Below are 13,122 nucleotides of genomic sequence, written 5' to 3'. Positions count from 1 at the left end.
GAGGAGCAACCTCTGTCCTGAGCCCGCCAGAGATCATTCGCCAGCGCGACCAATGCCGTCTCCGTGCTGTACCCGGGCCTGAAACCCGATTGGTACGGGTCTAGGTAGTCAGCTTCATCCAAGAACAAAGGGAGCTGCTGCGCCACCACGCTCTCAACAACCTTCGCCAAAAAGCAAAGGTTGGAGACTGGACGATAGTTGTTTAAAATTGCTGGGTCCAAGGCAGGCTTCTTGAGGAGGGGTCTCACCACCGCCTCCTTCAAGGCGGAGGGAAAACTACCCTGACTCAAAGAGGCAGTAATCACTGCCTGGAGCCAGCCTCGTGTCCCATCCCGAGCTGCATAAGTCAGCCAGGATGGGCACGGGTCCAACAAACACGTGGTGGAGCTCAGCTTCCCCATGATCTTGTCCACTTCTTCAGGAGTCACAGGATCGAACTCTTCCCAGATTAAATCGACAAGGCCGCCCGTATCCTCTTCGTCAGACTCTGCCCAGTCGGAGTCCAAATCGGTCCGGATCCGAGCGATTTTGTCCGACAGAAAGTTCCAAATAGCGCAGTCCTGGAATGTGGTGGAATTTCTAGCATGTATACACTATTGAAACAGCAATGTCTACACTGGCTTGGGCATGTCGTGAGAATGGCTGATGGTCGGATTCCGAAAGATCTCCTGTATGGAGAACTAGTGCAGCGAAAGCGCCGCAAAGGGAGACCAGAGTTGCGACATAAGGATATCTGAAAGAGGGATCTAAAGACCTTAGGAATGGACATTAATAGCTGGGAAACCTTGACCTCTGATCACTCAGCTTGGAGGCTAAAGACGCAGCATGGCCTTCTCCAATTCAAAGAGACACTTGTGGGGCAGGCTGAGGCAAAGAGGCAGTCCCGAAACCAGTGAAATCTGGGGGCTGGACAGGGGACAGATTGTATCTGCCCTCAGTGTGGAAGGGACTGCCACTCTCGCATTGGCCTTTTTAGCCACATCAGACGCTGCTTTGGGACCGCTTTCCAGAGCACGATAGCATAGTCTCTCGAGACTGAAGGATGCCAATGATGAGAAGGCAAGACAAGAAACAATGGATGGAAGCTAATCAAGGAGAGAAGCAACCTGGAATTAAAGAGAAACTTAATAGTGAGGATAATAACTAGTGGAAGTTGCCTTCAGAAGTTGTAGGAGTCACTGGAGGTTTTTAAGAAGTGATTGGACAGCCACTTGTCAGAAATGATATAGGGTCTCCTGCTTGAACAGGGGGTTGGACTAGAAGACCTCCAAGATCCCTTCTAGCTCTCTTATTCTGTTAATTCTCAAAGCCGTTGCATCATTTGCATGGCATTCTTTGGATTCTATCAATAGTGCTGGGGAAAATTGATTATTCTTGTTTTCTTTAGATTATTCTTTATTGTTAAGTTAGCTTATTATAGCTATGATTCTTTGACAGTAAAGACCTCAGAGTTGTAGGACTGGGGAGGTGCAGGCATTGGGATGTAGCCACAGGCCGACCTGCCAGCTCTATTCTGATTCGATTCAACATCAACTATATCAACAAAATCTGATTATGCTATACCTCTTTGCCTTCATTATACTTTTGTGAATCAAGGAAACATCTGAGCTGCTGAATCTTATGTGTTCTTTTGGATTTAAAATATGTTTCACCCCTCATATCTGGCATATCTTTATTAGGGTCCTCTTGCTCACTTTCTGAAGCTCTCATGACATGCTGACCGCTTGGATGGCAGCACTTAGAATCAGCGGCTATTAAGCCAAGAGAGTTCACAGAAAACTGCGGTGAGGCTGATGGCTGTTTGAATATTGCGTAGGACCTCTGGATGCTGATGGTTTATTTGCAAGTCTGCTTGCTTTCTATAATTTGTATAGATCAGCATTCCAAAGTCAAAAAATTAATCTGAAACCCCGTTTAGCTTACTTCAATCTTACTTACAGTGGCAGGTAGAGTCAGTGGCACACCAGGGGGAGGGTTGTCAGCTGAGGCCTGGATGGCTTCAAGTACAGAGTATTCAAATCCAACTTTTCCTGTGTTTTTCAGAATGATCTCAGCTATACAGATGTGGTCAAAGGGCTTAGAAGGAGAGAAGAGAGCAATTCTAATGTGAAACAGCACCTCCTTTTTGGCACAGCTGAAGCACCCTTCAGCTTTCCCTCACAACTCTGCACCAGGCAAGCTGGGAGGGATTTCTTCTACTAGACACACACAATGTTTCAATATTAGAAAACCCAATGAGCCTAGATGCATAAGTGAGTTCACCCATAGATTGAGAGGGAGACCCAAAGTGATGAAAATGTCTTATCCTGCAATGATGTTCAAGTACCACAATTCCAAGAAATGTGGCCAAACTCGTCCATTATTCGAATTGTTTCAATTTTCACCTCTGGAAAAACATAATGGCATTTTATTTAGTTTGCTAACATATTTATATGTTTTTATAGTTATATGCAGGTTCTGGATTTCTGTATATTCATGGATGTTCCCCTCCCATCCCTCACTGAACACTAGGGAGGGTCTCTTCTGACAGCCTTTCTCCCCTCTGGCTGGGATGAGCTAGAGGGAGAGTTGGAACATCCTGGCAGATGCTCTAGTAGCCCACTAGAATCAGATACAATCGGATATTCCCTCCCATCAGTCAGAAACGTTTCTACGAGCATGAGGACCGATGCCAGATCATTCCAGTCTGGAAAGATTTCTGTGACATTAGAGGCCCAGTCCTTCAGAAATCCTCATAAAATGCTGAGACCAATGCAAAACACAGGACTTCGTCTGAGGACACGTGTGCCTGAAAGATGACTTCTAGAGCAGGGGTCCCCAAAACCCCCAGTCCGTGGACTGGCACTGGGCCACGGCATGCCAGCAACTGGGCCATGCAAACAAGCAAAGTCCAATCTGCAGGATGCAGGCAGCATGCAAAACCAGCCCCCCTCCAGTCCATGGAAAAACCTCTCTCCATGGAACCAGTTCCTGGTGCCCAAAAGGTTGGGGGCCACCGTTCTAGAGAATAAAAGGAAGTATGATGAAAAAAAGGAGACCTGAAAGATGATTGAGAGCTCAACAGCGTTCTCTCTGTATATGCATGTGTGTGTATGTGTATTCAATAAACAAGTAAACGGCACATTAAACCTACCTGGAGCCCATAATCAATTTCCTTTTGGTCAAATACATAATCAACAAGTGAGGCTTCACCCCGCAGCAGAATTTCATAGGTGGGACCTCCCTCTACTTCACAGAGTGCTTTGACACAAGCAACAATGTTGGCATGGCCATAGAAAGTAAATGACATTTGCTGGGTCTCATTTGGCTGCAATGTTCCATATAGTGGCAGGATATCAAAAACCTGATTGAGCAAGGAAGGAAGAGTCACTGTTCCATTGCAAGGTGCCCAGGATTACTAGCTCTGCTGCCCATAAGTGGGCACTGCTAGATACTTGTTAAGACCTTCCCTTCCCTTCAGAGCTTTGAGTTTCCTAACTTGTTGCTGTTTGAACAAATGGGCAGTGAACAAAACAAAGACACAAAGTGGCAGCACAAACATTTTTCTTCTTCTGAGAGATGGTACTAACAGAGAAAGATTAATGGGCCATGGCAAGAATGATGAAGTTTGTGGGGTTCTTGGTGCTCTCTGAACTTGATGGTTTTCCTTCAGACTTTTGAAACCCAGGGAGCACCAAGGACCACAATTCAACCTCAGCCACAAACATTCTACTGATAATGCAATTTTCCCAGTCCTCAAGGCAATTATGTTACTGTAAAAGTAATGCTAAATGTATGCAAGCAACAGTTCCCATAAAAGATGGTCCCAAAGACTGTGAACTTTGCTTCTTCGTGGTATCACCATTGGCCTTGAGGGTGCTCTGTCATGAAATGGAAGAAGACTAGAAAGAAAGGATTGTTGCAAATGAATCAGTGGCTACAAAAATGAGGTGGATTTTGTTTCTAGGACCGCAGTGCTTTAGCCCTTACAAGAACTTGCAGCAATGTATTTGGCTAAAGCACAGCTAGATTGGTTAGAAGGGCTTTGAAAGGAACCCTGTAGTGGCTGAAGATGAAAACTCTGAAATAAGGAAATAAGAGAAAAACACACTCATTGTGTATAATAAATAAATAAGAGGCATCAGAAAAAGATCGTATAAATAGTGACAGGAAAACCAGAAATAACACTGGGTAAGAACATTCTGGATTCCAGCACAGAATAGGGGGTTGGACTCAAGGGCCTCTTTCCACATTTTTATTCTTTCTAGGCAAAGCTCAACAACTCCTAATAAATCTTTACATTTTTAAATACAAGGGTAACAAACACTACTTTGTCTCTGGGCTTATTCAGATCATGAGCAGAAAGCCAAGGATGAAACAAGAGCCTCTGGCCAGCTGGGAAAGGTCTGGATGTGTTTGGAAAAGAAGGCCCTGCCCCAGCGGGCTCCCTGCCCCAGCCCCAAGGAGAAGAATGGGCCCTGCCTGAAAGAAACCCTTGAGGAAGAGCCTGCGCCTCCCCCAGGCTTCAGCAGAGAGTGTCGGTGGGCTTACTTCTTCCACGCCTGTCAAGTGCAGCTCCTCTGAGTCTGCACACCATAGGACTTCTTTGGTTCCTGCCTGGTTCTTCTTTGGAGCTTCCTGGTCTACTGCAGAAGTTTGCAAAAATAACTAGAAAACAGAACAGACATGTGTCCATCAGAAAAAGAAACAGGCACTGAAAAGACAAACTGCCTTGCATATGGTAAGTGTTTAGCTCACAAAATCTCCCAGCTTGTTGGAGGCTTTCAAAAACTATTCTAAAGCCCATTCATCCACAGTTCATCACTGACAAGACACAGATGATCAAAAATGGGACAAGATGTAAAGATTATTAAATTTCTGGATTGTTCCACCACATCCAGATGAAAATAGAGGGTTCAAACTGAAAAGCCACCTAACATCCAAGTGTTGTCCTTCTAGGAACAGCTCTCCAGGAATAGCTGGTCCCTGTCATTACAGAATTTCACTCGAAAGAATCATTTACTTTCTTTAAGACACTTATGCATTGGTCAGTATTCCAGTGGACAGAGACAAGGCTCTCTTGCAAATAATCATGTAGAAAATTGTGGACATTACAGCACAGACAGCAGGGCAATCTCATCTTGGATGAGCTGAGCAATTTCCTAGGTCTCATCAGTGAAGATGATCTGCAATCAGTTTGTTTATGCCTTTTTTTGCCAAAAACTGAAGTCTGAACTTAGCTTAGCCAGTGTAGAAGGTGTAGCAGAGCAGCAAACCACTCATGGTTGACAACTTCTGCAGCAGCTGCAGCTTCAGGTCAAGTACACATAAAGAGCCTCAACGTAATCTTAATTGAAGGTACAATTAGGACACCCCCTAAATTAAGAGAACTAGGCTTCCCAAAGTCAAAAGTAGGACTTTCAGGAGTCAGTTTCCAAACTGAGCCACTAATAGACCTCTATTTCAGCAGGCCACAATTTTGCTGACCCACAGAAAATTGGCCTGTGCCATTACCTGTATTTCAGGCATAATTTGTGCATCATCCACAAGTTCTTTAACAGGTTCTTTAACAGAAACATCTTCTCCACTTGCATAGCTGATGTTTTCCTCTACAGCTGTTTTTCTAGAGATAATTTATTGGGAGAGAAATATATATTATATTGCTCAAGATAGCTGGGAGTATGGAAGAAGCATTAAACTTCTTTAATGCCAAGGACATCTATATATTTGGATTAATTATTGCAATTAACTAATTGTATACTAAATATCCCCTTCATGGATTACTGCCTTGTCGTGGCGAAGGGGCTTGCGTAATTCAATGAAGCTATGAGCTATGCCGTGCAGGGCCACCCAAGACGGAAAGGTCATAGCAGAGAGTTCTGACAAAACGTGATCCACTGGAGAAGGAAATGGCAAACCACTCCAGTATCTTTGCCATGAAAACCCTATGGACAGTACCAAAAGGCAAAACGATATGACGCTGGAAGATGAGCCCCTCAGGTCGGAAAGCGTCCAATATGCTACTGGGGAAGAGCAGAGGGCTAGTACTAGTAGCGCCAGAAAGAATGAAGCGACTGGGCCAAAGCCGAAAGGACGCTCAGCTGTGGATATGTCTGGTGGTGAAAGGAAAGTCCGATGCTGTAAAGATTTTTTCTCCATAGGAACCTGGAATGTAAGATCCATGAATCAAGGAAAGCTGGACGTGGTCAAACAAGAGATGACAAGACTAAACATCGACATCTTAGGTATCAGCGAACTAAAATGGACAGGAATGGGTGAATTTAATTCAGATGACCATCAGGTATACTACTGCGGGCAAGAATCCCTCAGAAGAAATGGAGTAGCCTTCATAGTCAATAAAAGAGTAGGAAAAGCAATACTGGGATACAATCCTCAAAATGACAGAATGATCTCAGTTCGAATCCAAGGCAAACCATTCAATATCACAGTAGTCCAGGTCTATGCCCCAACCACCGGTGCTGAAGAGGATGAAATTGACCGGTTCTATGAAGCCCTACAGCACCTTATAGAACTAACACCCAAAAATGATGTCCTTATCATCATGGGGGATTGGAATGCTAAAGTAGGAAGCCAAAAGATAACTGGAATAACAGGCAAGTTTGGCCTTGGAGTACAAAATGAAGCAGGGCACAGGCTGATAGAATTTTGTCAAGAGAATACGATGGTCATAGCAAACACTCTTTTCCAACAACCCAAGAGACGGCTCTACACATGGACATCACCAGACGGTCAACACAGAAATCAGATTGACTATATGCTCTGCAGCCAAAGATGGAGAAGCTCTATACAGTCAGTAAAAACAAGACCAGGAGCTGACTGTGGCTCAGACCATGAGCTTCTTGTTGCAAAGTTTAGGCTTAAATTAAAGAAAGTAGGGAAAAGCGCTAGGCCACTCAGGTATGAATTAAATCATATCCCTGTTGAATATACAGTAGAGGTGACAAATAGATTTAAGGAATTAGATCTGATAGACAGAGTGCCTGAAGAACTATGGACAGAGGTTCGCAACATTGTACAACAGGTAGCAACCAAATTGCTAACATACGCTGGATCATGGAGAAAGCTAGAGAGTTCCAGAAAAACATCTACTTCTGCTTCATTGACTATGCTAAAGCCTTTGATTGTGTGGATCATAACAAACTGTGGCAAGTCCTTAAAGAGATGGGCATACCAGACCATCCTATTTGTCTCTTGAGAAACCTATATGCGGGCCAAGAAGCAACAGTGAGAACTGGACACGGAACCACTGATTGGTTCAAAATTGGGAAAGGAGTCCGGCAAGGCTGTATACTGTCGCCTTGCCTATTTAACTTATATGCAGAGCACATCATGAGAAAGGCAGGGCTAGATGAATCAAAAGTTGGAATTAAGATTGCCGGAAGAAACATCAACAACCTAAGATATGCAGATGATACCACTCTAATGGCAGAAAGTGAAGAGGAATTAAAGAGCCTCTTGTTGCGAGTGAAGAAGGAGAGTGCAAAACTTGGGTTGAAACTAAACATTAAGAAAACCAAGATCATGGCATCCGGCCCTCTCAATTCCTGGCAAATAGATGGGGAAGAAATGGAGGTAGTGACAGATTTTATTTTCCTGGGCTCCAAGATCACTGCAGATGGGGACTGGAGCCAAGAAATTCAAAGACGCTTGCTCCTTGGGAGGAAAGCCATGGCAAATCTAGACAGCACACTAAAAAGCAGAGACATCACTCTGTCAACAAAAGTGCGTATAGTCAAGGCTATGGTCTTCCCAGTTGCAATGTATGGCAGTGAAAGTTGGACCATAAGAAAGGCTGAGCGCCAAAAAATTGAAGCCTTTGAACTATGGTGCTGGAGAAGACTCCTGCGAGTTCCTTGGACTGCAAGGCGATCAAACCGGTCAGTCCTAGAGGAAATCAACCCTGACTGCTCTTTAGAAGGCCAAATCCTGAAGCTAAAACTCAAATACTTTGGCCACCTAATGAGAAGGAAGGACTCACTGGAGAAGACCCTAATGCTGGGAAAGGTTGAGGGCAATAGAAGAAGGGGACGACAGAGAATGAGGTGGCTGGATGGAGTCACTGAAGCAGTAGGCGTGAGCTTAAATGGACTCCAGAAGATGGTAGAGGACAGGAAGGCCTGGAGGAACATTGTCCATAGGGTCGCGATGGGTCGAACACGACTTTGCAACTAACAACAACAACAAAAAATACTAAATATATTACTATGTAACAAATATACATTAGAATATTTGCTCCAGTTGAAAATGCCTGCATAAAGGTAAAGGTAAAGATTTCCCCTGTCCACTCGTGTCCAACTCTAAGGGTGGGGCTCCTATAACATCAAAGAAGAATGGGTTCCTTACCAGCAATCCCCCTCCTTTATATATATATATATGTGTGTGTGTGTGTGTGTGTGTGTGTGTGTGTATATATATATATATATATATATATATATATATATATATATATATATATATATATATATATATATATACACACACACACACACACACACATATATACATATATATATGCCGATTGGTGTACATTCAAAGTGACAATAAAGTTATCATCTTCATCATATATATATATATATATATATAGGATTATATATATTATATATATATATATAGAACGGATTATATATATATATATATATATATATATATATATATATATATATATATATATATATATATATATATATATATATATATATATATATATATATATATATATATATATATATATATATATATAATTTTGCATCATCATTTGCATCTTTTTTCCATCTCATTGGGAACCTTCTACAATTTGTTCAGCTTAATTTATTTACTGAATTTAAAAAATTGCTCCACAATTTCTAAAAACAATAAAGTCTTTTAAAAATGCAATAAAGACAAACATTTCCTCATCCTAGTATTTTCCCATAGGTGCAAGAGGCTGCTTTCATGCAATCAAATGCAGCAACTGGATCCAATTAAATAATTTTCATCACCACATTAATTGTGTCTTGGTACCTTTGCTATAGTTTTGTTTGTGCCATCAGTGTTAAAGTGATAGGCAGTGCAGAAAATGGTGTGGGGATAATTGAATGGCTGCGAGTTGGTAGAAATTTGCTTCAACCATATACATATACTTAGTTCTAGGTTGCTTCTCTCCTTGATAAGTTTCCATCCGTTGCTTCTTTGAAAATGAAACTTCATTAAAAAGAACTGCATGACATAGTTAAAAAGGAACCTGCTAAAAAGGTCCTTTCCCGTAGAAGGCTCTCTACAGAATTTCAGCACAAATTCAGAATCCATATACACAAAATACCACTTCAGTTCATTTCCACGTATAATATAAACAAATGTCTATGCATAATGCAGCTGGTTTTTAATGTTTATCTCTTTGAAAGAAATGTCACACTGCATCCCCCTGCACGTGGCGGTCCACATCAGTGTTCCTCTTTGTAGAAAACTATGTCTGCAGTGACCTAGCCTTACATTTCCCACATGACAAAGAGCTGAGGCAGAGCCTGAAACCGGGATGTCAGAAGGCCCTGGGATGAGGAGCTGGAGGGGCTGGCTTTGGGCAGAACTGCCTCCCTGCAACCTGCAGCTATCAGATCACTTCAGAGGCTCCCGGCAACAGCACCTACCTGAGACCAGCATCTTCTTCTTCCTCAGCTACTGCTCAGCTATTTCTATCCACACTGGCAAAAAGATCTCTTTGCCCAGAAGAGGGTGAGGTGGGAAAAAATCTTGTGAGAACACTCATTCTCAGCCAAATTATTGTGGTCAAATATCAAATTAGTGATTTAGCTTGTGAAAAAATAAATTAAGTTGGCTCTTGAAGGTCATGCTGTTGTTGTTAGTTGCGAAGTTGTATCTGACCCATTGCGACCCCATGAACAACATTCCTCCAGGCCTTCCTGTCCTCTACCATCTTCTGGAGTCCATTTAAGCTTACCCCTACTGCTTCAGTGACTCCATCCAGTCACTTCATTCTCTGTCGTCCCCTTCTTCTATTGCCCTCAATCTTTCAAAGGTCATGAGTAGCATTTAAAGCAGGCTTGTCCATGGCCCTCATTGTTGTGGCCCATCATCATGATCTTGGTGATTTCTGAGTCTCTTGGCACATGCCCACCAAGCCCCTTTTGCCTTCCCACCTTGCCCAACCCTTTCTCCAGAGAGCCTGCTGGAGAGGCACAACAGTGTTTCTTTTAAGGCCACAGCTTTGGCCTTTGGTGGATTTGTCACATACGAACCTGATGGAATCCTTGCGAATCTTGCACCTTGGGGTTCTTTGTGGCGGCTTCAGGATCTCCTGCTCTTCTGTCCTTTTCTGGGCAGGAAGAGGCCAAATGTTTTCTGAGCTGAATCTGAGAAATACAGGAGTCTTTGGGAAGGGAGAGGTGGCAATCTGGATCTCCATCAGATAATACCAGAGGGAACAGGCTGGGTGTCAGACCCTCAACCTTTCTATTCCTTTTTGCTTTTGGGTTCTGCCATTTTGCTGTGAGGGGGAAGCTGTGAGGCCATGCTGTTGGGAGAGGGGAGGTCGGTCAGTGTTTCCTCCACTTTGTTCCTCATCCCTTTGATGCCTGCTGGATGTGAACAGGAGAGGAATGTGCCCTGGGCCTTCTGTCTTATCTCCACTCTGATGGGAGGAGGCCAGGAGGAAACGAAACCCTGAGAACTGTGCATGGGATCTGCACCTCAGTTCCCATAAAAACTTCGCACCTGTGGATTGGATGAAATCAAACTGGACATTTGGCCATTGGGTGGGGTTTTGAAAGGGATGCTTTAATATAGCATTTCGTGCAGGAAAATGTTAGATCTTATGTTACTCATCTTCTATCACTGACTCTCAATAAAAGTTCCTTTTGAAACAATGTCTGTTTCAAGAATTCTGTTTTCTTGGGAGGACTAGCTGAGGCAGGACTTTACATTAAGCAACATCTGCAGAAAGGTCAACATGGAGAGGCAACTGCCCTACTATGGGGACCATGCACACTATGTCCCTCCATGGCAGCCAACAGGATGAGAGCGAATGCTTGGGAGAGTCCATTGCCAAGAATCTCCCAGAAGAGAGTTCCTCTGGGTGGATGGAGAAGATGGTCACCGTGGAGAGCTTTTCAAAGCCAAGATGGTCGGTCGGGGTAGGAAAGAGAAAGGAATGGGACGGAAGAGCCCACCAAGTGATATTCACTCGAGGCAGCCGGAGACAGGGCTGGGAGATGGAGCTGCTCTATGGTGATGATGATGAAACTGAAGGAGAACAGGAATCAACTGACCAGATCCTGAAGCGACCTGTGTAATAAATGGTGGAAGCCTTTCAGGACCACAAGATGAGGTCCAGGCAGCGGTAGAGTAGGGACAGGGAGCAACCCAAAAAAGCTGAGAGCGGTGGGGGTGAGTCTGGGATGACCGAAGCCATTTGGGGAGGGGGGTGACTGGCTCCATAGAAACAGTGGCAACCACCCCAGAAGCACTGCAGCAAACTGCTCCCAGAGGGAGGAATGCTCCATCAGTGCCCCAAGAGCTTCGCTGGAGGAACCAAAACTGGTCCCTCTAGCAGTGAAATTTGATGGGGACTCCAACAGCTGAGGTTCTTCCTCGCCCATGTTTTCACCTACATGCAAGTGTATGGGAGAAACCTCCCCAGTGATGAAGCTAGAGTCAGGGTTGTCACCTTAGCCCTGGAAGGGACCACAGCCTGATGGATGGTCACCCTGCACAACTGCAATGCACCGGAGCTCTGAAACTTTAACCGCTTCATGACAGCCCTAAGACAGAGGTTCGAGAATTGCCTGGCTGATCGGAAGGCATGAGATCGCATAAAGAAAGTGAGGCAGGGACTTTGACTGGTGGCTGAGTATACAGAAGAATTCCAAGACCTAGCATGCTGCCTCAACTGGTCAGAAGACATCCTAATTAGCTGTTTCCAGGTTGGGCTAAATGAGACCTGTATAATGCATGCATGGCCAGTGAAGCCCCGGCATGATTATACGACTGATGCATCCTGGCTGAAGAAGTGGAGATTGACCAGAATCACAACCCGTACTGCTCTGCCAAGACATGGAAATGGTCCCCACCAGAGAAGAAGGGGGAGCCACCAAAAGCCCTGGCTGCGCTGTCATGCTCAACCGCCTGCTTCAAATGTGGCAGAGATGCCTCAGAATATGCCACAGAATGCCACAGCCAAACTCCGGCCAAGAAAGGCAAATGGCAGTCTGGAGGGAAGCCAACCAAACCTAACCCATGCCAGAAAGACGTGACCCTGAGGAGCATGGAGGTCATGAAGTTCCATCCAACCCCACAACCAAGGGACAGAACTCGGACCCCATCAGAGGATGAGCTGGGGGTGCCAGAAAGCAACTACGATGATGACTCATTGGTAAGTGGGCTGATCGTGCCAATGAGTATGCCCACAGAACAGTTAATCCCAGGCAGAGAAGGAAGGGTGGCCCTCACCACCGTTTTAGACTCAGGATGCACCTGATGCTTGGTCAGCCCAGCCCTAGTTGGGAAGTTGTGAGTCTGGCTAAGAAAGTTAAAAAAACCCATTTCATTCTGCCAACTTGACGGATCCGTCTCAAGGGATGTCCCGGCCACAGAACCTGGCATTGCATGGCCTCTTCTCCTGGGGCTGGTGTGGTTGAAAAAATGAAGCCCACCAGTAGAATGGAGGATGGGTCGCTTAAAATTCCCCAGGGAGAAAGCCCCCTTGCAAAGCAAACAATGTCAGCTGGGAAAGAAAAAACACAGGAAATAGCCGCTACCTTAAGCAGTGAAACCATGCGGCCCATACCTAGAGAATACAGGGATTTGCCGGAGATTTTTTTGTGAAAGGAGTTTGGACAAACTGCCCCCTCACTGACCCAAAGAATGTGCCATCAAAATCATCCCCAGGGCTAAGCTGCCAAAACCAAAGCTGTAATCAATGACCCTCAGGGAGATGAGTGAAGTATGTCTATTCATTGAAAAATACTTGGCCTGTGAGTTTATCCAGCTGGCCAGACCCTATGTGGACGCCCCCATGTTATTCAGAGAGAAGGATGGCTCTTTTCATCTCTGCATGGACTATAGAGGATTCAATGTGGTGTGCATGGAAAATGTCTATCCCTTGCCTCTCAAAAGATAGGCTAGTTCACC

At 44.5% G+C, this 13,122-nt stretch overlaps 1 protein-coding gene across 1 annotated transcript in view; it reads right to left on the bottom strand.

Annotated features, from left to right (window-relative positions):
• Nucleotides 1–13,122, bottom strand: part of HYDIN (HYDIN axonemal central pair apparatus protein) — a 350,217-nt gene that overhangs the window by 209,436 nt on the left and 127,659 nt on the right. Inside the window, exons 24-28 of the mRNA XM_081335684.1 lie at nucleotides 10,233–10,346; nucleotides 5,494–5,602; nucleotides 4,531–4,647; nucleotides 3,134–3,343; nucleotides 1,939–2,076 (exon numbers count right to left, since the gene is read on the bottom strand). Coding sequence (XP_081191810.1) covers nucleotides 1,939–2,076; nucleotides 3,134–3,343; nucleotides 4,531–4,647; nucleotides 5,494–5,602; nucleotides 10,233–10,346 — 688 coding nt within the window. The remainder of the gene's footprint in view (nucleotides 1–1,938; nucleotides 2,077–3,133; nucleotides 3,344–4,530; nucleotides 4,648–5,493; nucleotides 5,603–10,232; nucleotides 10,347–13,122) is intronic.

The sequence above is a fragment of the Vipera berus genome (assembly GCF_964194415.1).
Source record: "Vipera berus genome assembly, chromosome: 10".
In the NCBI taxonomy this organism is placed as follows: Eukaryota; Metazoa; Chordata; class Lepidosauria; order Squamata; family Viperidae; genus Vipera; species Vipera berus.
Note: the sequence above shows the minus strand (reverse complement) of the source record. Positions and strands in the feature narration are given on the sequence as shown.